Consider the following 25841-nt stretch of genomic DNA (forward strand, 5'->3'; position numbering starts at 1 on the left):
GCCACCAGCCCACCGCCAACCCCCGTTCCCCAGCACGGAAAAGCGAGGCTCAGCCCAGCGAGGCGACGCGCGAAGGCTGAAGAGGCGGCCCCAGGGGCCGGGCTCCCTCGCTAAAACAGGCCCCGGGGCGCGCCTCCCCACCCAGGTTCGGAACCCTGTAGCCGCGGGTCGCTGCAGGCGCGCACAGTCGTGGGCTGCCCGCGCCGTGGGGTCCTAAACACGCCCGCGTCGCCGGCTTCGGGCTGCGAACGCCGGCCGCCGGGCTGTGCGGCCACACGGGAAACGCCGCCCGGCCGCCTCCTTCCGAGCGGGCCTAGGGCGCGGCGCCACCCGCGGCGCCACCCGCAGCGCCACCCGCAGCGCCAGGGGGACGCGGTGGTCGGCGCCGCGGCGTAGCTACCTGGACGCCGTGCACGATGTACACCTTCTCCGCCTCGCTCAGCGCTACGGACGCCATGCTGCCGAGCCGCCCCGCTCGCCACACGTCATCGGCCCGCGTCGCCCCCGCGCCGACCACGCCCCCCCCGCCCCGCGCGCCCTTGTGTCATCAGCCTGCGCCGCGGCCGCTCCTGCAGCCACCGCTGCTGCTGCCGCCACCGCCGGCAGCTCGATGGGCTTCTCCTGCGCGCCGCCCCGTGTCTGGACGAGTCCAGGAAGCCGCGGCGCCTCGTGCCGGGGAGCCATCGCTGCAGCCCGAGGCCGGGTCCCGGGTCGGGGGCTGCAGGGGGAGGCGACGGCGGCGGCGGCTGGAGCCCCACCGGGGGCCCGGGACTGGGGAACTGCCTCCGGCTTCACGGTCAGTTGAGAGAGGGAGGACCGGGGTTGAGTGAAAAGGCTGGGGTGAGGCCAGAGGCGCGGGCCGGGGCCGGAGCTTAGGACTTGCAGCGGGAGAGGCGCGCGTCGCAGTTTGCTCAGAGCTGGAGTTGAAGTAGCAGAGTGTGTGTGTGCGTGTGCGTGTGTGCGCGCGAAAGAAAGACAGAGACAGAGAGAGACCTGAGAAAGAGAGAGAGACCTGAAAGAGAGACCGACCCCGAGCGAGGGGAGGCGGACGTCGTGATTGGTCTGAGGGGCTGTCTCCTTGCTCTCCTCCCCGCTCCCCCCCCCCCCCCCCCGCCCTCCGTCTTGCATTTCCCTAGTCCCCAGGGTGATTGAAAAGAAGAGGTGATGAACTTCGTTCTCGGTAGGAAGGGTCCGGGCTGGGAGTGAGTGCCCACTAGCCCCGAAGCGTCCTCACTCCCCTCCAAGGATTCCACCCCTGCCGCCTCTCCCTGGGGCTGACCAGACGCTGACCCCAAACCTTGCAGGATCCCCTTGCCCCAGGTGGTCGCTGGAGCATTGATTGCCTCAAAGAGAGGACGGGGGTTCGAGTCTTGGCAACTGGCACCGGTGAGGGGCACAGTACCCAGGCATCCCCAGCGCTTCCCGGTGATGGCTGGAAGCCTCGGCTTGAGAGTGTGGCCGCTGGGAGCTGTAGACAGCTGCCCCGAAAAGAAAGAAGCCAGTCCTGGCGGTGGCCAAGTGGGAGTATGGGCCTTGGGTATCCAGAAGGGATACCTGCAAGGTGAATATAGGGTCACTGAAGGAGCCCATTAAGGTGAGGCAAGGTAGGGTATGGTACGGATTTTAAAGAGGCCATGTGATAAATGAGGGAAGGTTAACCCTGAGTGATTGAGGCAAGGGGATCTGATGACTCTTCCAAATGTCCCTCTTTTTAAGGAGCCTCCCTGTTCTTAAAAGTGAAAATGCAGTAACCCTTGAGAGCTCGATCCTCTAAAGAATGTATTTCCCAGCTTGTAGCTTCAATACCGTTTCGCAGGTAACTATTGAGAGCTTACTGTGGATGGCTTTGTGCCAGCTTTGAAATGCTAGAACAAATAAAACACAACTTCTGCCCAGAGAAGCTCCCCAGGCAGAGGGTAAGGCTCTAGGGTCAACATAACCGCAGAACACGGTTAAGAACTACAATGATGGCACCCACGAGCACAGTGGAATTGGGGAGGTGGATCAGAGGGGGGTACAGAGAGAAGTACCTGCCTATATTCTTAAGCTGTAAACTGCTGAGTTCCAAAATAAGTGATCGCTTCTTGGTAGACTGGACATCAGTTGTTTTGTGTATCTCTACATAGTTCTCTTATAGGTCACCTGACAGCCTACAGGGTTGGACTTTGCCCTCCAGGGAAACTGAGAGATGAAGCTGGAAGGGTTTCCTTCTGAATAACAGCACAGGTGCCCCACCTGTTGTGGCACATAGGCATCTTTGTGTGGTTGGGCACCTGGTTTCTATGTGAGGAGCTTTATGATGAGACAAGGGACTGCTGATGTTAGAAATGATATTTTGTTCTAGAGATTGCCCAGAAAGTGGAGACCCTGAACATGGAATTTTAGCGGCTAGGATATTTAAGAGGATTGAGGATTTAAAAAGTGGCAGTAAATGGACAGATCAGAAAAGACAGAAGAGTCTGAGTTGGATGCCACAGAATCATCTTTCATGAAAATCTTTCAATGTGTCTTCAAAATATGGAACGAAAATTTGAACCATTCCCCTGACAATTGACTATTGATCAATTGACTAAAGGTTCCTTGCTGGAGAAAAGTTGGTATATTTGTTAAATAATATTGTGAAATACTATTGTGAATGATGTCTGATATGTTAGGCAAAGCGGGTCTGAGAGGTGTAAACAGCGGAATGTTTATTTTAAATTCTCTATTAAAACAATGACACCTTAACCGTTATATTTCAAAACCGGTGGAACATTTTTTATCGTTTGTTGTGGTAATGCATTAGACATTTTTAAAACTCATAAATTCAGAGTTCTTTTTTGGTTTATTGAAGCAAGTCAAAGAATGCATGTTAGCCAGAAAAATCAAAAAGCCAAGGACAACACCTTAGTCTATAAAACCAGCATATTTTTTCATCACTGTGAGGGTCTTCATGGGGTGGGGAAGCATATTGTTTTGTAGGTACATCCATTCTGAATCTCTGTACTCTATTAATTTTACTTAACACTGACTGACATGTGCTCATTACAGGCCAAGCTCTGTTCTAAAGCACTTTCCAAAGATTACTTGATTTAGTCCTCACAAGAGCCCATGAGGCAAGTACTGTTATTCGTATCTTACAGATTGGGAAACTGAGGTGGAGAGGTTGATTGTCAAGGTCACAGGTCACAGACTAGAAAGAAAGTGCTAGAGCTGGGATTTAAGACCAGGCAATCTAGCTCCCATACTTGCACTCCTAAAGTCCCTTTGTGCAGACTCCTCACCAGACTCCACTTCATTTGCCAGAGTATTTGGTGAAGGAAGTCTTTGTTTGTTATGGAATTGGTAGCTGCCCTGTAAGCTGTAGTTCGTTTTTTATTCCCAAAGCAGGGAGTCTATTCAAGCATAAATTCACATCCCTTGAATCCTTACTCTAAAGGAATGTTGAACGTGGTGCTGAGGATATGCTCCTATGTCTGTTTCAGCCAACCCTTTTAGATAGGGAAAAGATTACATGTAGGCCAAGTAGAACCTGACTCACAGTAGCTAAGAAGAGCCCTCAGCAACAGAGAAGGCCAATGGATCTAGAACGGATGGTGGAGCTAGGCACAGAGATCCAGATTCCAGCTATGTCTTACTCCCAGAATAGATATCTAGAAGCTCTTCAAACCGGAAGTATTTGTTTGTATGCCCGTGAGTGTCTCGTGTTCTTGTGGAGCCAGAGATGGGAAGCTGAAAGCACACCTACCTAAAAGGAGTTGAGGATTTACTGTAGCTGGGGAGCCCAGGCACTCAAACTAGCGCATAAACAAGACAAGGAATAAAGTGCCCAATTGAGCCAGTGTGGTAATTAGACGGGAGGCCAACCTATAATAAGGTGCTAATTGTGCAGGCCAGGCATCAAGGGCGAGAGGTAAAGAGCTGCCGCCAGCCACTAGCAGGCAACAATGACATTACAGAGGTGGAGTAAACCGTGTCCCACCTAACCTTGGTTAATTAAAGCAATAAAAGCTGGTTAGAAAAGAGCTTGGGGCCATGCTGAGTCCGTGGTGCTGAAGTTGGCAGAGAGCTCTTAAAAGCCCAGCCAGGGAACATCTTTCCAGTCTCAGAGAGATAGCCAAGTGCTAGGCCTTTACCTTTGCATTTTCACAATTAGCCCAGCACGGCAGAAAAGCAGAAGCAAACGACTGTTTTCCCTACAGATCTGTTTCCTTGAAATATTTTGACTTGTCCTCCCTGTGCCTTGTTTGAAGAAACACTCGGTATAAATAACCTATCCAGTCAGGCCGGCAGGTCTGGGGCTGTCTTGCTTTTCTAGAAATTACAACTTGTAATTACAGTGGTAGAAAAATTGATAGAACTATGTGGGTTAAGCTTATTCTCATTTAGAGGAACGGTTTTCATGTGTGTTTCATTTTGAAAGGGTAGCAGGGTGCTTATGTCTCTTCACTAGGGCATGTGTGAACAAAGGGGGTCACTGATTCTGATTAGCAAATCTGGAAATAGTTAAACACACATACACATGCTCACAGCCACAGAAATCCAAATAGAAATGGAACAGCGAAGTCTGGATATTGACCTGCTGGGGGAGAAAAAAAGAAACAGAGGCCATGCACCCTCGAGTTTCTTTCTGTTTTTGCATGTTTTTAATCCTTTGCTTTCCTCTTTGGAAGCAGATTTCCAGAGACAAATGACCAGGTTATTCCTGGCTCTTGACTGTAAAGGTAAGAAGGCTCCAGTTCCATGCCCCACTTAATTCAATTATCCATCCAAGAAATGCCAGAGAATACCAGGAAGACTCCCATCTTTTCATAATCTCCTCCAAACTGTAACCTTCCTGGTATGTAGAAATTTGGCAGTTGAACTCTGATTTTTCTAGGTTACCTGAGACATGAATTTCTCCTGGTCAGGGTCTGTGGGGACAGAATCCCTTTGGATGAGATAGATACCTCACCTTAGAAAAATAAGCCTAGTGGGACAAATGCAATTCTAGCCACAGTTCTGTTGCAATAACTTTTGACTTTGCTACAAAGTGTACATTTCTAAACCAAGAAGTAGCAGCAGAAAATCTAGAAAGGCAAAATGATTAGGAAGATAATGATCTATTGGTGCAGACTACTAGGTGTCTATTCCAGCAATCTGGGCTTAGCCAGAGATCATTTTTTGCAATTTTGAGCAAGTCAGTTAAACGTTCTGAGCCTCATTTTACCCAAAACATATATCTTACCAGATGGTAAAGCTCAGAATCGATGTGGATATACATATATTTAAACAATAAAAAATGGTCCTGCTTCACTTTAAAGATTTCTCTCTTTTACCACTTTGTAATATTTGATGCATCTTCCTAGTGCTTTTTGTCACTCTGAAAAAAAAATTAAGTGAATTAACAAAAGGAAATGGTAATTGATTGAAACACTGAGCATGCTCAGGAAAATGGCTAACATTATTGGAGGATTTCCTCCTGTATATGAACAAAGAACGGGGAAAGGAAGTTAAGGGACACTTTTGATAAACATATAAAAAATCCAAGAAATTAGCAAAGAAAATACTGAATTTGTTCATGAGAACAAAAGAAGCAGAATCTCAACCCTGCAAGGGATCTTAGCATTCAGCTCAATCCTCCTTCGTTTTATAGATGAGGACACTGAGGCCCAGGGAGGGCAACTGTCTTGCCAGAAATCAGGAGGTAGTGAGCCACAGGAGTAGGAGTAGAACTGTGGCCTCCTGACTCCAAGCCCAGTCTGTATTCACTTAGCACTAGGCTTCCATCTGTCTTCAAAGTCCTCAAATAGATTTCAGAGAGCCTGTTGCCTGGTAGGCCGGGGCTGTGGACATGGACAGCCTAGTTCCTTGGTCCCAAGCTCTTTCCAAAGCCCCACTTTTGCGTGGCACTTACTGGTGCCAGGGATAAGTGGCATCAGCAGGAATCTGAAGCTAAATGACTTCCCTTCTTATGCCTGGTGCCATTGGAGGAACTGGTTCTCTTTCTTTCCCCTTGCTCTTCTCTCAGATCCCTCCAAGGGCTTTTGCTCTTAGTCCCTAAAAAAGCTCAACTCTTGCCTGGGTGATGTCACAGTGGCTGCATGTCTGCACATGGCACAATGTGGGGTCAAGTGCCATTTTCAGCACTCTCAGGTGGGACCCTTTGCTGGCTGGTCTTCTGCCTAGCATGGGTGGGCTTTCTCTGCGAAAAAGCAGCACGCTTGAACTCAGCCCTACAAGAAGCATTCCCCAACAGAGGCAGATTTTAGGCATTCAGTCCTAGGGTGACTGTCCTAGCTGAAGCTTCACATCCCTCCTGCTTCCTAGGTTAAGACAAGATCAAATGTTGGCTGGTGTTCAGCCAGGGCCCCACCTTAGAGGACAGAATGCTTAAGTTCAGGCCTGTGGCCTGTGAACACCGCCACACGTGGCCCATCCACTAGTGCCATCTCCATATAACCATGTGTGGGCATGAGAGCCAAATGGTAAGTAACCCAAGATCATGGTGGAAGCACCAGCACACCGTTCCCTTTTTTTCTAGTTACTGGGCAAAATTAATGGTTGTAGTGAAGAATAAAAAGCAGGCCCTGTAATGAGAGTAGGCTGGGGAGTGTAACCCTGTCCCACTGCTTCTCAGAAATATGAATTTAGGCAAATCTCTCCATGCCTCAATTTCCTCTCAAAAGGGACGGGAAAGCCAGCATTTATATCTACACAGTAGAGTAGATGTGAAGATCGTACAGAATGAGATGCGTCTAGCGTGCAGCCCCAGTGCCTAGCAGGTAGTGGACATCCAGGAAGGAATGCCCAGATGGAACCTACCCTGACAGAGGCCAGAAGGCAGTTCAGTGTCAGATGAGACCAGAGCCCCTGATTAGCAAGGATTCACATACTGTGAGAGTGACACATTCATTGACAAGCTGTATTGAAGGTAGCTGGGTTGGTGATACATTGTTGCCTTTGGAAGGATTTTTGTTGCTGGGTGTCAGACATCTGGAAGGAAGAGTTCATGCAGAGTGCTGGCAGCAGGAGCCAGTGGCAAATAGGATCCTTTAAACCGAGAGGGGAAGTTAGTCACCTCTCTCAACATTTTATGGAACCGCAGCTCATTCCTTGAGTTTCATTTCTTTACTCATCTATAGAACAAGCTGGACGAGAGTTTGGAAGAGGTCAGGTCATCCTTGCAGTGTCTCTCTGAAAGGCCATGTGTTCAAGGGCCAGCATGTGTAAGGTGGTCTGTTGGGTGTCATGATCTGTTGAAGAGCTGGAGAGACAGCTGCTAGGACTCAGTCCAATGGCTCAGAGGAGAAAGAAAAAGTGTGTGTGTGTGTGTGTGTGTGTGTATGCGTGTGTATATATATATATATATACATAAATATATATATATTTAAAAAATGTGTGTGTGTATATATATATATACACACACACATTTTTTTTTTTTAAAGAATGGGTACAGTAGGCTTCCAGGAGCTAGTGGAAGCAAAGTCTGTTTAGAGTCCATTTCTTGGATTTTTTCAAAAGGAGTCACAAAGCTTAGAGATTGAGTCCTTCCCACGCACTTTAGAGATGAAGCCATCAAAGTGAAGTTAAAGTGACTTTTCCTCAGGTCCCATCAAGTATGTGAGGGAGTAGGAAGCAGAACTCGTGTTTCCTGCTTGGTCATCCCTCTCCTCCCCCTCTGGGAAAGAAAGAAAAGAAAGTCATGTGCTGTGCTCAGGCTGTGGTTGCAGGCAGAGCTGGTTTTGAATCCTGGCCTTACCACTCCCTCGCTTTGTATGACCTTGGGAATATCACCCAAGACTAATGTACCTCATCGAGTTGAGGTATAAGGAGGTTAAGGTGCTGGGTTGTTGTAAGAGTTACAACGAGGTGCTTCAGCTAAGTCCTCAATCATCTTAGGCATTTGGTTCATGTCGGTGCCCTAAAACTTCTGTTTTAGACAAAATCTCAAATGGACTTTGATGTCCTCATCTATGAAACAGAGGGAGTTTGGCTAAAATCTAATAGGTGAGGTGGTCTTTTTTTCTTTTTAAGATTTTATTTATTTATTCATGAGAGACACGCAGAGGGAGAGAGAGAAGAGAGAGAGGCAGAGGCACAGGCAGAGAGAGAAGCAGGCTCGATCCGCTGAGCTACCCAGGCGTCCCTAATAGGTGGTCTTTAAGGCTCCTTCCAGCTCCAAAATTCTGACTCAAGATTGTGATCTTTTATTTTGAACCAATGAACCTTTTTTTTTTTTTTTTAACCAGTGAATCTTAATGCACGGTCTTGTTTTAAAGTCTCATTCATTTTCCTCCTTGTTATAACGTATCATAAAGCACACCTATAAAAGGGGAAAGTAGGGGATCCCTGGGTGGCTCAGTGGTTTAGCGCCTACCTTTGGCCCAGGGCGCGATCCTTGAGTCCCGGGATCCAGTCCCGCATCGGACTCCTGGCGTGGAGCCTGCTTCTCCCTCCTCCTGTGTCTCTGCCTCTCTCTCTCTCTCTCTCTCATAAAAAAATCAATCAATCAATCAGTCAATCAATCAATCCTTTAAAAGGGGGGGTGGAGTAGACCGTGTTACCCAGATGAACATAGTTTCTACTAATCCCCAGTTGTTTGTGACATAAGTTATGGCATCCTCTATGTGGGTATGTATTTTTTTCGGTAGATTTAGAAGTCAGGAGGTGACCTGGCCAGGTGTAGTACAATAGTCCATTGTGGTAAGTGAGAGAAGTGTTAGCGTCCGTGAGCTGTCCAAATCCCAGACTTTGTTCTGAAATGAAATGAAAGCCTACTGTTAGAAATCTGAGTGTGCACATGAGTCTGTTTTATAAGAAGGTGACCAGTTAGGAGGCAAGAAGGTAAATTAAACTTACCAACCCCTCCCTGATTTTCTCGGTCAACTTCAACACCCATAGGGTTCAGTTTGGGAGTGTGATGTTTTACTTTTTTTTTTTTTTAATGTAAGTGTTTTGCTCAAGGTTGAGTATGTCAGAAGATAAGAGACAGGCAGGGCATGACAGATATTCCTGCAGAGGGAGAAATCATGTAGACTTGTTGGTGACGATCTTCCAGAACAGGCCAGGGTGCTCTGCCTGCCTCTACGCTTTCCTTGGCTGGCAGGTTGTGATGCAAGTGATAAGGCACCTTTCTTTTGAACCACACCCTTACCTTTTGGGAAAAAAAGTTTAGTGACTCATTCTGTTTTTGTTTTTTTAAAGATTTTATTTATTTATTCATGAGAGAGAGAGAGAGAGAGGCAGAGACACAGGCAGAGCGAGAAGCAGGCTCCATGCAGAGAGCCTGATGTGGGACTCAATCCTGGGTCTCCAGGATCACGCCGTGGGCAGAAGGCAGCACTAAACCGCTGAGCCACCTGGGGCTGCCCTCATTCTGGTTTTTTTAATGAAAGATTCCAAACATAAGAATTCATGGTTCATTCTTTGTTTTTCTGAGAGCCATCTAAAAATGGGTATAAAATTAACAAGCCTTTTAGATCCTTCACAAATTAAGAGAATTGTAGCTTAGATAACTTAGTTTTCTACTTCCTCAGATACCTTTCTAAAGTGTCTAGGACCTGGACCATTCATTCATCTTTGAAGTTGTAGGGCTGGCTTTTGAATGCTTTTAAGTCCTATCACTCTGAAATATGAGAAGTTCTAAAAGAGGCAAACACCATATTCTTGAGACAGGAGGATTTAAACCATCCAAGGTTATTGATGTACTCGTTGAGATGAATTTCAATTGAGAAAGATGATAGAAGTACCAGAAAAAATGCTGTCTTCTTTCAGGGGACCTTCTAAGTGATTTTGTAGGGATAGATTGAGTTCTTTAATGTAGTAAAATTTCGTTTAGGTGAGAATTCAGTGTTTAGGGCAAGTTCAAGAGGATACCAGACTAGCCCCTCTCCCCCACCCCCGCAACAACAATTCGGCATAATACTAGAATTATTAAAATGTTAACTATCACCTGAAACAAATGTTGACCTAAGTTAAACGCCTCTGATTTAAGGGTTTCTACTGCCTTGCTGATGTTCATGACGTTAGCTAAGGAGTTGATGAAATTGAGTGTCAACTGCATAGTTCCTACTAGTAGGGAGCCAGAAAGTTTAGTCCTTAAAAAAAATTTTTTTTTGAGTATTTGGATGACCTTTGTCTCTAAGCCAAGGGTAAATAATTACATCTGATTTGAGTTTATTCAGCCAGTCTATGTATTTCATACAGGCCTTAGTGGTTGGATGTGTTAATGCTACTTTAATCTGTACAGTCCCCAAAACCTTCTGTGCTGTACATGAATGCATGTGTGGATGTGAGAATGTGAGTGGGTGTGGTGTCTTAGGAAAGTAATCTTCACAAAGTACTTTGAGATGCTTTTAAGGATTTTAGATCTAGCTGAACTAATCCGTGACTTGGGGCAGGATCTTATCTCATGAAAGCTGGTGAAGTTGGCAATCTGAGAGGATCTGTGGTTCCTGAGGACACTTGCCGGAGAAGGCAGTGGGGGCTCCAGTATATCCAATACAGAACTTATATATTTTATGTGAAGGTCGTGGCTTTGACACTTGCGCATAAAGCCTGGGCTTTGGGTCAGTTTTCTTAGGGCAGGTGATGGATTTATGAGGATTTCCCCCTCATTCAACAAATGATAACTACAGGCACTATATCTGGACTCTTGCCATCACTAATTGTTAACTCTTGGCTAGGCATCCAGCCTGGCCAGCATGTAGATAGGCCACAATTTGATATGGGACCTGTGATCTTGGCCGTAGCATCACCCTTCAAACCCATTTGTGTTGCTCAGCCATGGATAGGCAGCATGGAAATTGAGTCATGAGTTCATACCCCAGAGCCAACCTGGTACCCCAAACTCTGGGGTTTGTAGAGCCCCAGACTGCATTTCACTAAATATATTTGTGTCTGCCTGTCTGGGTTAGTGGAAGGACCCATTTGTGGTCAGGTATAACCCTGTCTGGGTTAGTGGAAGGACCCATTTGTGGTCAGGTATAAGCATGTGAGTTATAGATCTGGAGACAGTTCTCTGGGCCAGATGTAGGGGGGTTTTGGTTTTGCTTTTGTTTTAGAAAATTATCACTCCTTTCAGTCATTTCTCAGTTTTTTGCTTCTGAAACTCTTAAGAAGGAAGACTAGGGATCCCTGGGTGGCGCAGCGGTTTGGCGCCTGCCTTTGGCCCAGAGCGCGATCCTGGAGACCCGGGATCGAATCCCACGTCGGGCTCCTGGTGCATGGAGCCTGCTTCTCCCTCTGCCTGTGTTTCTTTTTTTTTTTTTTTTTTTTTTTTTCTGACTGTGTTTCTGCCTCTCTCTCTCTCTCTGTGACTATCATAAATAAATAAAAATTAAAAAAAAATAAAAATAAAAAAAGAAGGAAGACTAGATGATTTCCTTAGAATTCCCACATACTCAGATATCACAGAGCTCAGAAGGTCATTCTGACATGACACTTCATCTTCCTTATCATCTGGATCACTCACTCCTGGGAGCTCCAGAACTCCTCTGGCACTGTGAATCCTCCTACGACTTCCTTACCCCCAAGGCTTAGTCCTTTCACCTTTCTGGGCATCAGGGTGCTCCTTTGCCTGGTAGAAGAATAATTACTTTGGGCATGGATTATTAACATATGGAAAAGCCAACTCTTTTTAATGTTCCAGAACCATTGGCCAAAAAAATACAACATAGGTTACTATGATTAAAATTGCCAAATGATCATTGTTTTTGATCTTTCTTTGGAAACAAGATGGAAGAGGAGCAGAAAATCCTATTCCACCCAACTGGAACTCTGGCCTGTTCCCTCAGTGCCTCTCTGGGCTCGTTGGCCTCTGATGGACCCCGAGCCCTCCTGTCTGCTTCATCTTGTCTTGCCTGTCAGTGCCAGAGCAGCATTGTTATAGCACGAATACAGTCCTTATAGCTTTCCTTAGAGCCTGGGGTGCCTCACCAATACCTCCAGGGTGAACTCCCAACTCATCTTAAAGCTCAAGGCCTTGTAAAACATAGCCTACGTAACAACCCTACCTTTAAAGCTTCATTTCCACTTAGCGCCCCCACCTCCTATGCCCAACACAGCCCACGTATGCACACACGCAGGCACACAGCCCGGGACATCCAGCCCCACAACCTGCATCACCACTGTCCTTGCCTTTTTCAGAGCAGAACACTTCACCTGGCTCCACGCCCTGCTCAGATCCACTCCCTTTGGATTCCCTGGCCATGAAAAAGTCTATTTATCCCACTTCTGGGCTTTGTTTATTTGCAGGGAGCAGGTACGATTTGCTTCTCCGTTGTGCTGTTCATTAGAAACCTATGTGTTAGGGTCATCGTGAGGTAGATCTGTCTCTGCATCCATCCACTCAAGAAATAACGATCTGAGCATATATTCATGCCAGGTACCTGGTTCCAATGCTAAACAAAATAGGACTTGCAGGTTAGTAGAACAAAGCTAGTAAGACAAGTCTTAGCAGACTGGGAACTGGGAGAGGAGAATGGGAGGACCCGAACTGGGCAGCACACACAAATTATTGTCCTCATGATCCCTTGTGTGTGAACCCCCTACACAGTTCCTTATATTTAATGGCTGCTCCGTGAATATGTTTTTTGAATTGAATTAAATGCAGGATAATTGGGCAGCCCCAGTGGCTCAGCAGTTCAGTGCCACCTTCAGCCCAGGGCATGATCCTGGAGGCCCCGCCTCCAGTCCCGCATCGGGCTCCCTGCCTGGAACCTGCTTCTCCCTCTGCCTGTGTTTCTGCCTCTCTCTGTGTGCCTCTCATGAATATATAAATAAAATCTTAAAAAAAAAAAAAAAAAAGGCAGGAGAATTGAGAGGATCAATAGGGCAAAGGAATGGAATGAAAGAGATGTGGTGGAGGAGGACTAGAGGAGACCACCCCTCTGAGGGTATGAGCTGGTGGGCAGGAATAAAGGCCCTGGGACCCACCAGCTTCCTTATGTGCACAGCTTGGCCTAAGCAAGCAGTTCTGCCCAGTGGTCACAAGCAAGGACTCGTGGGGTCATGGGCAAAGAGCCACTCCTCAACCCCAAGGATTGGAGTTTCTCTAATTCAAAATAGGAAAGGAAAAGAGGTCAACATTTGCCTTTCCTGCTGTTGTTGTCATTAGGGGCAGTGTGAAGGGAATGTGCATAATTTGTTCGAGGTGGAGTTTTCCTCATATTTCTCAGATTTCCAGTTGGCTAATTTAAGGAACAAATCCTTATTGGAAAGCTACTTCCATTGCTCGGGCCTTGGGCTTAAATAAATTTTCTATAGTGGTATGCCTTGATTGGTTTTGAACAGGATATTTTGAAACTCTAAAGTGTGGGGTGGAATGTGAACTTCAGTTCAGTACTTGGTGTCTGAATCTTGCCAGGTGTGCCTTGTCTGAGTGCTTGCCCAGATCATAGATTCTCCCTCACCAGTGAGGGGCAGTGGGAAAACAGAGCTCCTCTATACACTCTTCCGTCTGACATTGTTTGAGGGATGGAATATTCTGGTTACTTAAATTAAGAGTCACAGTCCACCTACTTCAGAGTCCTACTTGGTACATCATCCACCATCTAGGATATGGCCACACCCCTGAAAGGAAGCAGACAGGGCCTCCAGAGGGGGACCTGGGATCACAAAGCTCGGGCATTTTACTTAACTCAAGCATTTGTATAATGAACACACACCGTCAGCAGCTACTACATGCCAGGCCCAGGGCTAATAAAAGACAGGGCTTCCAACCTGCAGAACTGTATGGCAGGAGAGCATAGCAGCTGGTCCCTAAAGGCCTATAATCTAAAATAAATACCCTTCTTTAACAAATAAAGCTAACATGATGTAGATTTATTTGTTTTCCAGCCTACAGCCAATTAGCAGTCATAAATGGAGAATTTGTCGGGGAAATTGGTAACTGTAGACACTGAAATGACAGTAGCCAGGAACAGAAGAGAAAGACAACCATACAAAGGAAATATTGGAATTAGAATTCTAGTAGTCTCAACAAGCCAGTTGGTGTGAGGCCGAGAGCCCAGTGAATCCCCATGACCTCCGAGGACATCATGACCTAACACACTCCAGTAACTGATGTTCCCAGTGATAACTGTGCATCATTCCAAAGAAATGGATGGTTATTGTACTTAAGACAGAAACAGCTATAGTCTCTTTTTTTTCGGTCTGGTTTTTATTTCACTTCCATTTTTTATTTTTCATTTCCATCTTAACCATCTTAATGGTTAAAATGTGTATCTGCTCAGGAACAAGTCACAGTTACTGGGAAATTTACTTACACGGAAGGGTCTATTCCTCCGCAAACCACATATGCAAAGCATCACTCTAGCCAAGTTGTTGCCATGTGTACAATCAAGAATGAGTGGGACGCCTGAGAGGCTCAGCGGCTTAGCGCCTGCCTTCAGCCCAGGACATGATCCTGGAGTCCTGGGATCGAGTCCCTCATCAGGCTCCCTGCATGGAGCCTGCTTCTCCCTCTGCCTGTGTCTCTGCCTCTCTCTCTCTCTCTCTCTTTCTCTCTCTCTCTGTGTCTCTCATGAATAAATAAATAAAATCTTAAAAAAAAAAAAGAATGAGTAATTGTCAGAGGAGAATACAGTCAACTAGTCTGAATATACCATGAGCATAATTTAATCACTGGAAATCGCTAAACAGTAGCGTTACTCTAATATTTATTTTCAGTGATCATCCATTTCAGAAAACCACACCTTTTATGATAATTGAAGAACAGTTTGACAGAGTACATGGGTTTCAGTGAGATGACCCTCAGGCTGCAAATGACAGGAGGCTTTGCTGCCACAGACAAGGGTGGGGTGGGGTGGGGTGGGGTGAGTTGTAACCAACCATCCCAGTCACACTGAGCTTTTCTGCAAGGGAAAGCTGGAGCCAAGACAGATCTCAGTTGTCTGGTAGGTAACAACTGCCTAGGACCAGTGGTCCACAAACTTTTATATAAAGCTAAAGGGAAGGCATGCCTGACTGGCTCTGTCAGCGGAGCATGTGATTCTTTTTTTTTTTTTTTTTTAAGATTTTATTTATTTATTCATAGAGACACAGAGAGAGAGGCAGAGACACAGGCAGAGGGAGAAGCAGGCTCCATGCAGGGAGCCTGACGCAGGACTCGATCCCGGGACTTCAGGATCATACCCTGGCTGCAGGCGGTGCTAAACCACTGTGCCACCGGGGCTGCCCAGAGCATGTGATTCTTGATCCTGGGGTCATGAGATCGAGCGCCATATTGGGTGTAGAGATTACTTGAAAAATAAAATAAATCTTAAAAAAAAAAAAAAAAGAGCATACGTACTTTAGGCTTGCTGGTCGTACAGCCTCATCACAACCGCTCAGCTGTGCCATCGTAACATAAAAGCAGACAGACAATATGTATTCGAGGGGCATGGCTGTGGTCCAGTAAAACCTTATGCATTTAGAGCCTAAGTACCACAAATCTGTATGGCAGCAGGAAGAACCAAGAGAATGCTTGTCAAAATGGTGAGCTTTTTTTTTTTTTGGCTTCCCCCTCTTTTTTTATTCTGGGCACACATATACATTTTTCCCCCATCAACATAGGATATTTTACATTTTGTCTTTAATTTGCTTTCATTATTTGATAATATATAATAAATATACTTCAATATGATTAAATATTCTTCCCCAATATAATTTTTAATTTTTACAAAATATTCCATTCTAAGAAAGGACTGCCTCAGAGGGTGTCCTTGCATCTTTAATGCCTATAGGTTGTAACTGGCAGCACCAATTACCATTGTCTTGCGGAGAGCACAAGGTTGCTTTATTCCAAGATTCTGGCTGATGGCCTGTCGGGAACTACTGCTTTTACTCTACTTGGGATGGTTATTCCATACGTCATGACTTCCCGTCCCTCAGCTCCCAACACAGTGTACCCAGCATGTGATAGTCACTCTATTTATTGAGTCAACATTTCTCTGGACAAGTACATGGTACACATCTAACTGCCTTTCAGCTATTAATTCTCTGCCACCCTGGGGAGGGGAGGCCCTGGCCTTATTCTTCCATCATTAGCCTTTGCAACTCTTGACTCTAGAATGTCTGTCATTTTGAGTAGCTGTTACTGCTCTGCCCATTCAGCTTTTTGGACATGTCCTTACTTGTCATGACTATAGCATATTCAGTTCAGATGCTCTTTCTCTGTTGGAGGGGAGGAAGAAGGCAAAAGGGTAAGGAAAGCCCAACACAACCATTGAAGGTTTGCCCGTGCCCTTTAGAGCCCGTCTTCAGAAAACATGCATAGCCAGTGGTGCTTAGGAATAATTTCCTCTGCAACAAAGTGACTGAAGCTCTCAGAAGCCTGAGATGTCACTGGCTGTGCTGTAGACTGCTTTGGTGGTCTCTCCATGGTGCCTCCATCTGGAGCTAGCCCATGCCGGCACTGTTTCTGACTGAGAATCTGGTCTGGTGATGCAACAAGCCTCTGAGTAAGATCAGGGGAATCAGAGGAGGGAAATCTGTACTTTCTGCATCTTGCGGAACGTGCTGTGGACAGATAGACTTTATTATCGATCCTGAGTTATTTCATTGCGGTCTCCAGAGATACGGGCTGCAGCTGTTAGGAAGAAGGGGCATGTTGCTCAGTACTTGTTTCAGAAGGAATGGATGTCTTTCCTAGAGAGAATGAGTCTGGAGTCCATGGTGTGTGGGCTGTTACAGTCTACAGCGTTCATCACAAGCACCTCTGACTCCCTCGAGCCTCACCAGCCCTGGGAGGAGGAGGCTGGGGCTGAAAGGGGGGTGTCTCCTCAGGTGAGGACACAAAGGTTCATGAAGCCCCACAGCCAGGTGGTGCAAAAACATCTTTGGACACATCATCCAACATTCTCCACTTGACCCCATCGCCCACAAAGAGGGCAGTACAGAGGGAGTCTCTGATTCCTAGAAAATCTACTGTTTTAGCCACAGAACTAACAAACCTGTTGTTTTTTTTTTTTTTTTTAAGTAAACTCTGTACCCATCGTGGGGCTTGAACTCATGACCTCAGGATCAAGGGTCACATGCTCTACCAACTGACCGAGCCAGGTGTCCCAAGAACTCACATTTTATTTTACTTTATTTTTTGTAAGATATTTTTTATTTATTGGGACAGCAGGCACAAGCAGGAGGCGGAGGTGGGCAGAGGGATAGGGAGAAGCAGACTCCTCACTGAGCAGGGAGCCCGTGAGGCTCCATCTCAGGACCTCAAGATCACGACCTAAGCCGAAGGCAGACACCTATGGGCCGAGCCACCCAGGTACCCCAAGAACTCACATTTTAAAGGAACAGAAGGTTTAGGCAGCTTTTCTGCAGGAAGTTCACACATAGATACTCATGGCTCACTTTAGAAAGGTAATTTTGTCAAGTCTCCTTGATAACAAGACACCACCAATTTTCTGGGTCCTTTCTTCTTTCTTCCAGATGCCAGTATGGACAGAATAGCTTATGATGCTTATCCCCACCCACCACTTCCGAGACATTGAGCGGAAGCCAGAATACCTCCAGCCGGAGAAGTGTGTCCCACCACCCCACCCCAGTCCTGTGGGAACCATGTGGTTTATCCGCGACGGCTGTGGCATTGCCTGTGCCATTGTCACCTGGTTTCTGGTCCTCTATGCGGAATTTGTGGTCCTCTTTGTCATGCTGATTCCATCCCGAGACTATGTGTACAGCATCATCAACGGAATCGTGTTCAACCTGCTGGCCTTCTTGGCCCTGGCTTCTCACTGCCGGGCCATGCTGACGGACCCCGTGAGTATGTCTGGGCTTGTTTTAACCAGCCCACACTCTCCTCCTCTGGCCCTGGCATGGCCACAGCCTGCATGTTCCCCCAGACCTTGGGAGCGTGGAAAACAGGAGGGCCAGGGCTGGGGTGGGAAAAGGAACTCACCTCCCTCCCCACCCCCCTACCCCTCCCGAGGGGACACTGTCTATCTTGGTTGAATGAGTCTATACATACATTGGTGTATATGTTAACAGAGCCTGCTACAGGAAGAGTTTGGTCTGGGGGAAACCTAGCCTCTAGTTAGAAAGGCAGGGTCAGGCAACCATGGAGATGGGGGACAGATCATCAGAGTGGAAAGCATGCTGGGGGCTTGGGTCAGGGCAGGGCTTCCCAGTGGATACAGGACTAGGTGCTCTTGAAATTTAAGCCATATCCAATTCCAGGAACCTACACGGAAATGACCTTCACTTTGTTTGGGCGAGGCTCATCTTTTCCTGAAAAGCTGGACAAGCCTGTTTCAGGCGGCAGCAAGTGCCCTTTGGTGAATATCTGTGGGTAAAGCAGTGGCGTTCTAGCCAATGACTTAGCTAAATATACCAAGCTGTGCAAGTGGCTGTTGAATGTCGTGTACCCTGGCATTAAATCCTCCTTCCTGTTCATTATCTCGTATGGGAAAAGTGAGAGTGCATGATTCGATAAAGACCTCCTGCAGCTTGATTGTTTGAGTGCGTAGGACAAGTGTGTTTAAATTAAGAAAGGGGAAAGCTCTGCTGCTGGCATTGACACTGGCCACACAGCAAAACAGAGCCCCAGGGAAAGCCAGATAGAGACTCTGGGTCCTGGGCTAGGTTGCCTCCTCCAGGGCCTCCACTTCCACTGGTTCCAGCGGTGGATCATTAACCGCCCCGGGGAGAGCCCCTTTCCTGGCTCAGTCACACATCACCAGCAAGTCCGGATAGCACCTCTTCTGCACGTGCTAGCACCATTGACAGGGTCATGGACCAGCTGGCACCTGAGGGATGTGCCGCATGGGTCTACCCCACCATCTGAAAGTGGTGTTCCTGTGAAACCTTCCGTGAGCTGAAATGGCATAAAGCAAGGAAGCAGTTACCATTTTGTAAAAGCAAACTTCCTCTTCTGATTTCTCTCAGTTGGCAAAAACAGGTTCTAAGCAGGTCTTTCATAAAAAGCAAAGTGACAGGGATCCCTGGGTGGCTCAGCAGTTTAGCACCTGCCTTTGGCCCGGGGTGTGATCCTGGGGAACTGGGATCCAGTCCCACGTCGGGCTCCCTGCATGGAGCCTGCTCCTCCCTCTGCCTGTGTCTCTGTCTGTCTGTCTCTCTCTCTCTCATGAATGGATAAATAAAATCTTTTTTAAAATTTTGAAAAATTTGAAAAAAGCAAAGTGACAGAACACAAACTCAGGAAAGCAGTGGAAACCTGTACACAGTTACAGGCGAAGTGCCCTCTGCCCAGAGGAGACAGAGGAGGCCAGCCCCATGCAACAAAAGCCTTTGGCAGAGGAAAGCACGGGTTGCTGTGGAAAAACAAGGAGGATGCTAACCAGGCTAGACAATGATGGCTGCTGCTCAGTGGCACTCCGGCCAGTTCTTGCAAGAGAAGCATAGAGTGGTAGGGCAGGAAGACACTGACGGCGTGCCAGGAAGAGGGGAGGGCAGCGTGCACGAAGGCACGGGAATGCAGGCATGTGTCTCCTCGAGGCACCCAGGAGCCCTGTGGGACGGTGGGAACTTAGGAGGAGAGTGGGTTTGGGTTGGCAGTGTGGGCAGAGTGCCAACGTAGCAGAGGAGCAGTTGGATGACAAGGGGCCATGGAGAGCCCCTGGGGATTTTGAATAAAGAATGGCAAGATCTAGCTGTCATTTTATAGGAATCACCCTGGCAGCAAGGAGGAAGGGCCCTGGGGGCACTGATGAATGGGATAAAGTAAACGATGTGCTCATTGAGTGCCTACTATATGGGAGGTCCTTTCTGAACAATGGATACAGCCATGAACAAGACAGACCAAAATCCCTGCCTTCTTGGAGCTCACATCCTCATGTAGGGAGGGGGTCAGGCAGTGAAGATGGGAGCACAGAAGGTGAACACTGATGAGTATTTTAAAGACAATGAAAGAGTGCAATCAGGATGACGTAGTGGTGATTTCTGGGGGGTGCAGGGGGCAAGCTTCAGCTCCAGGGAATCTAAGAAGGCCTCTCTGAGTGGTGCATTCGAGCTGAGACCTAAATGGCATGTAGCTATGAGTCAGGCAAATGAAACCCTGAGGGCAGAGCCTTCCAGGAAGAGGAGAGAGTAGGTGCAAAGGCCCAGAGGGAGGCATGTATTTGGTGTGTTTGAGGAAAGGACTAAAACCAGAGTGATGGCTGCGTGGTGAGTGAGGGCAAGAGGAGCTGGGAGATGTAAATAGGACCTCAGAAGCCAGATTGTGCAGGACCCTAGGGGCCTCACAAGAACTTTGCTCTTTACTCTAATGCTGTGGGAAACCATCAGTGCCTTGTGCTTGTAATGGGGGGGGGTTCAAGGTGGGGCAGAGACCTGGGAGTACTAGAGGGATGACAGTGGCCCACACATGACATGGTTGGTGGTTTAGACCAAAGTGGGAGCAGAGAAACTGGATAGAAGTACGTTTTAAGCCACCAATTCTCCAACCTAGCTACACATGAGAACCCCTTAGAGAGCTATGAAGAAGTAGGAGGCCCCACCCCCAGAGGTTCTGCTCTGATTGGTTTGGGATAGAGCCCTGGGTATCGGGGTGAAGAACCACTCTTCAGAAGGGTGGACAGAATGGAGAGGGACTAGAGAGTATGCCTTCCAGAGTGTTTAGCTGGAGCCACCAGGGGATTGCTGATGCCATTTATTAAATGGGAGAATCCAGGAGAACAGATTTTGGAGAGAAATCAAGGCTTCTGTTCTGGACAGGTGTGTCTATATCACATGTAAGCAGAAATGCCAGGTGGGCAGGAGATAGCCAGGTTTAGGGCTGGTGGAGGGTCAGGATCAGACAGCTTCAGGTGAGGTCACCGGTGTCTAGAAGGCACATGAGTCAGGGAATTGCATGTCGAGAGGAGGGCGGCAGGAGGGTTTTTGGCCTGGCATTCCAGCTGCTCTCACATGTATGCGTCCTTTTATCCCACATGACTCCTGTGGCCTCCTCTCTTGAGATCTCCTCAGGCTAGCCCCTTGCACTTGGATGCAGGAGCCAATGATTCTCATGGCTTCTACTCCCAAATGAGTAAGAACTGTAGACCATACCCCACATGCCAGTCAGCTTCTCATCAGTGTTTTGCTGGTGGCCCCAAAGAAAACTGGGCCCCAAAACGTAACATCTACCATTAATAAGGGAAGCATTTCAAACATATCCCGAAGGCATGACCCACCTTAAGCTCTTCAGCCACCTGCCTTTCTCCTCTCCCTGCACATGACATGTCCTGCAAAATGCAGTGTGTCCAGAGAGGGGTGGGAGGCCCTGGGGCAGCAGCATAGGCAGCCTCTATCTCACACTGAAAACACATCAATTAGGGGCTCCTTATTAACAATGTAGGGGGAGTGTGTTTTTAGAAAGGGGTCACTGCACGGCCTAAGAAGCTCCTTAACAGGATTATAATGTTTTGTATCTTGGTCTTTCACATTGCTTATATAGCTCTTCAGAAAAAAACTATCTCCACAGGTTATAAACAATGTATAACAATGTATGCATTGTTTATCATTTGGGTTTGTTAGTATTACTAGGTTATATTTAAAAAAAGAAAGAATCTCTTAGTCTGCTCCAAACCATTATAGACCACTTCCAGTGTCGAAATTCTTACCTCGGTTGTACAATTGGAACAACTGCAACTGCCGAAGCTTTCTGGACCAGTTAGTAGTCATCTCCTCCAACGGGTCCCGTAGGAACCCCGTTCCTCCTCTCGTTCTTGTCCCGTAGGAAACGGGTCCATACAGAGCTCAAGCAGAAAAGGGAAGAGGGAAATCGCTCAAAAATGTGTGAGGAGCCCTGTTGGAGGTGAAGCTCCCGTGGGAAGTGGTGTGAAGGAGATAGGCCTAGAAGGAGTGAGAAAGAGGCCAAAGGGGCCTCACTTGACCAGGGGCCTGGCCTAGAGGCAGCATGGCACGGGCAGCACCCAAGTCAGACCAGTATTTGGTCTTAGGCGCCTTCTCCTCACTCACTCTGACGGTGTGTGGTATCAAGGAGCTTTCTGTGTTCCTGAAACACTTCAGAGGTCTAGAGGGGCTCTGAGAGCCCGGAGGAGGCAGCCTCTTGAAAACAAACCAGACTTGGAGACTCTTATCGTGGTACATGTCTCCCTCCCCACCCCACCCCCAGCATCGCCATTTTTTCCTTTCCCTTTGCAGACACATTTTAATTCTTCATCCTGTGAGCTTCCTCAGGAATCCTGCAGGAGTCCCTTTAAAATTAGATCTGGGAGACACCTGGGTGGCTCAGTGGGTTAAGCGTCTGCCTTCGGCTCAGGTCATGATTCCAGAGTCCTGGGATCAAGCCCCACATCAGGCTCCTTGTGTAGCAGGAAGCTTCCTTCTCCCTCTCCCTCCGCCTGCTGCTCCCCTTGCTTGTGCTCTCTCTGTCAAATAAATAAGTAAGATCTTTTAAAAAATAAATAAATAAGAGAAAATTTGGATCTGGAACAATGTATGTCTCTTGGAAGCCTCTTAAGCTAAGAGGCATAGTTTGTCTCTTGCCCTGGCTGCCAGGAATCTCAAAGCCAAGTGCTGCACAATTGCAGTAATCTGTAAACCCTTCTGATCATTTATTAACTAATCAATTAATAACCTCATGGTAAATAATCCCAAATCTAATATTTGACAGGAGGCATATAAATCAATTTAACCACATTGTTAAGGAAAAGAATTTACATCTGTCAGCCTGCTCCTCCCTCTTTTTGAGTCCCATCTTGTGAACACCTCGCCATGAAGAGACTTCACATGATGTCCCAGACCATTGGGGGCCACTAATTTCAGTTTCAGCTGCCAAAACTCATCCATGTGCAGTTGGTATTCCCTTCTGGAGCCTCTCTCGGTGACCTTATCGATTACACACTGTGTACAGAGTAGGTTAGCAAGTATTTGGGCCAGTAGCATGGCAGCATGACGGCAGTTCCACTGGGCCCTCTCACAGCATGCTGGGTAATAAGCCAGGGCTGGGTGCAGCCAGAAGTACTGACCCATTCCCCAGGTCAGGTCAGTTTCCTCGGAGGTCATTTGAGCAGGCTGTTACATTCTTCTTCATGCCGGGCAACTTCTCGTACCTGCTACTAAACAACTTAGAAACTCTGACTGAAAAATCCTTCTGGCTCCAGAGAGAGGAAAGTGACCCATTTGGGGATTACCTACCTCCCACCTTTTTGTGGAGGAGATAGGTGGCCTGTGATACAGGCCTGGGGCTAGTCTGTTCATGGCAGAACTAATCGAGGGAGAGTTTCTGCCTGGACAGCAGGTGCACTCATGCCTCAATCCCAGGGCCCCTGAAACACTTTAAACAGGTTTCATCCTTGTTGCTTAAAATGCATGGGGATGTTGAGTCCTTGGACTTGTTGGTATTTCTCCGGAACCTTCTCTGGTGCTTTTCCATTGTGTCCTTTTTACACTGTTGTTATCCTAAGTACTTATTGAAACAGGCCTGACTCAATCTTAATGTTGTGTGCAGTTGTTGGCAGGAGAATGATATTATAGCATCAAGGCAATTTTTTTTAAGGCAATTTTAAAAAGCCTCTTCAAGTCACTTAACAGCAACATCTGGTAAATACTTAAGTTGCCTTCTGGTAGAGACAAGAGTTCTGGACTCAAACTGCCAGGGTCCGAATCCTGGTTCTGCTTCCTGTTAGCCATATAATCTTGGGACATTGCCTGATTTCTCTGCTTTAGTTACCTCATCTGTAAAATGGGGAACAATAGAGTCTCCACCTCACAAGTTCATTGGTAGAATTAACTGAGAAAATACAGTAAAGCTCTTGGAATTGTGCCTGGCATAGGAGCACTCAATAAATGTCTGTTGTATCATCATTATCCTTCACTTGGGTTTACTGAATACATGCTCTGTGCCAGGCCCTGGGCAATGCAGGTTGAAAGACATTGTTGCTGTCCTCCAGAAATTTACAGCCATGTACTTAAATGATAGGTGTTCTAAGACAAATAAAAACAGGCCGGGGCAGCAAAGGCCAAGTGATGGCTTCTGCCTTGGGTGCCGCCTGGGGGCTGTGAGGAAGAAGGCAGAGGAGGTGATCCCTCTGAGTGGGTTTGGTTCCAGGGCAAGAGGCAAGCAGGTATCTGACAGGCTGGACGGACATGCCGACGCAGAGTCCCTAGAAGCACAAGAGGAAGACTTGGAAAGCACAGTGCCTTTGGAAACTGCAGGTAGTCCACAGGGTGGGACTGCTGGTGGTGGGGTACCAGGGGGCACTGGATCAATGGTCCAGGCCTGGGTTGTGGTAGCCCTGTGTGGACGCTTGGACGCTGGGCCTTGTGAAGGCTCTGCAAAGCCTGTGAAGGCATCCAGACAGGGAGAATAATATGGCCAGATTCCATTTTTAGAAAGTTTACTCTGGGAAATAGTTAAGGAGGATGGGCAGAGGCAGGAGATGCTCTAACATCTGGGGGAAGTGAGGATGGGCCAGAATGAAGGCCATGATGGCAGCATGGAGGGGAGGACGTGAGATTTGAGGCACAGTTTGGAGCCAGTATGTGGGGTAGAGGGTTCAGAGTGCTGGGGATGACTGCTTGATTTCTACCCTGAATGCACAGTAAACGGATGAACCACAGGCCAGAGAAGGGAGAATGGGAGAATGGGAGGGGTGAACTGGGGCAAAAGGAACAGATTCAGTTCTAGCATGGTGAATTTGGGGGGCTGGTTTTCTTTGGCTTTAATGCCTCTTGAACAACCAGGTGGAGATGTCTACAGCTCGAAAAGAGGTCTGAGTTGGAGCTGCCAATTGAGCATCACCACTGGGTGTGACAGGGAGGACTGGCAGGGGTAGGGAGAAGCAGAATGAGGAGAGAGGACCAGTAGGGGGATCCCTGAGGAACCCTAGGGCCCAGGGTGGGCAGCACCCTAAGGGAGGGCAAGTGGCCCAGCCCCAGAGGCAGGAGGACACCCAGAGGGGTGCAGAGCAGCCTCAGGAGAGAGTGACAGGAGGGACTGGTGGTCACAGGAGATTCGAGGGAGATGAGGGCATAGAATCAATCTTCAGTTTGGTCACAGGAAGTTGTACAGTGACCTGGTGAGAGGTGTTCCTGGTGTGGACGTTGGGTGCCACAGAGCAGTGAACTCTAGGGTAAGAGAGAGGTAGCAGAGACAGAAGTATGCACAAACTTGAGAACCTTCGTTGCAAGGGAGAGCCTGGAGTGTGGGCACAACACCCAGGAGAAGCTTTGAGGTAAAAGTCTGCAGCCCCTGAAGACCAGGATTAGCTGGGACCCTCATCCTCCAAGCTGGTGGCCTATCCTGGCAGCCTCAGTTTTTTCTGAAATAGGAAAGGAAGTGGGTAGGGGTCAAGGAAGGTACTGGAAGTTTGGACTAACCCCTGAGGGGAATGGTTGATAGAAACGTATCACACCTCCCTGCTCCAGATTTAAACAGATGCCACTACAGGGCCAAATACATATTTTAGAAATATATGAGCATGACGGACCTATAAATTCTTCAGTGTTTTTAGCTTGCCAAGTGCACAGAGAGAAGACTGGAAGGATATACACCGAAATGTTAATTGTACAGATCTATGGGTGGTGAAATCAAAGGGTGGGTTTTCCTTTTCAATTTTCTCCTCTCTCTCTATTTTTTTAAATCATGAACAAGTATTATTGTGGAAATGAGAAAAAAATAATCGGTATGCTGTGGTCTCCCGGGCTGCAGTAGCATGGAAGCTTCAAGACATCCCTGTGAGATGCGTAAGAATGAGGAGTAGGCGGTTCTCAGTAACGCCAGTGTGACAACACTGGCAGAAATGTCTCAGCAGGCCTTCCGACTCCCTGCCGTCTGTCCAGAATTGTACAGAACAAAACTCCTTACCGTGAACTAATAACAGGAAATTCTGAAATCTGTGGAGATAAGCACAGAAGAGAATATTCTTTTGAAAAAAAAAAAGAAAGAGACAAGAGACCTCTGAGCCAGAGGCTTGGGAAGGGCCTGTGTC

General features: G+C 47.4%; 2 protein-coding genes across 8 annotated transcripts in view; one reads left to right on the forward strand and one right to left on the reverse strand.

Moving 5' to 3' along the window:
- Window positions 1-520, reverse strand: part of EXOSC7 (exosome component 7) — a 35726-nt gene extending 35206 nt beyond the window's left edge. Inside the window, exon 1 of the mRNA XM_072786537.1 lies at window positions 401-520. Within this exon, the coding sequence (XP_072642638.1) occupies window positions 401-457 (57 nt within the window). The 5' untranslated portion in view covers window positions 458-520. The remainder of the gene's footprint in view (window positions 1-400) is intronic.
- A 29-nt stretch (window positions 521-549) lies between these two features.
- Window positions 550-25841, forward strand: part of ZDHHC3 (zDHHC palmitoyltransferase 3) — a 53619-nt gene continuing 28327 nt past the window's right edge. For 4 of the 7 annotated variants that reach the window (XM_072786538.1, XM_072786540.1, XM_072786541.1 and 1 more), the window contains exons 1-2: window positions 6094-6446; window positions 17377-17706. In XM_072786538.1, the coding sequence (XP_072642639.1) occupies window positions 17401-17706 (306 nt within the window). In that variant the 5' untranslated portion in view covers window positions 6094-6446; window positions 17377-17400. Of the gene's footprint in view, window positions 797-6093; window positions 6447-17376; window positions 17707-25841 lie in introns of those variants that run through there. The other 3 variants (XM_072786544.1, XM_072786542.1, XM_072786539.1) reach the window with 3 other exon arrangements.

This window comes from Canis lupus, chromosome 19 (assembly GCF_048164855.1).
Source record: "Canis lupus baileyi chromosome 19, mCanLup2.hap1, whole genome shotgun sequence".
NCBI lineage: Eukaryota > Metazoa > Chordata > Mammalia > Carnivora > Canidae > Canis > Canis lupus.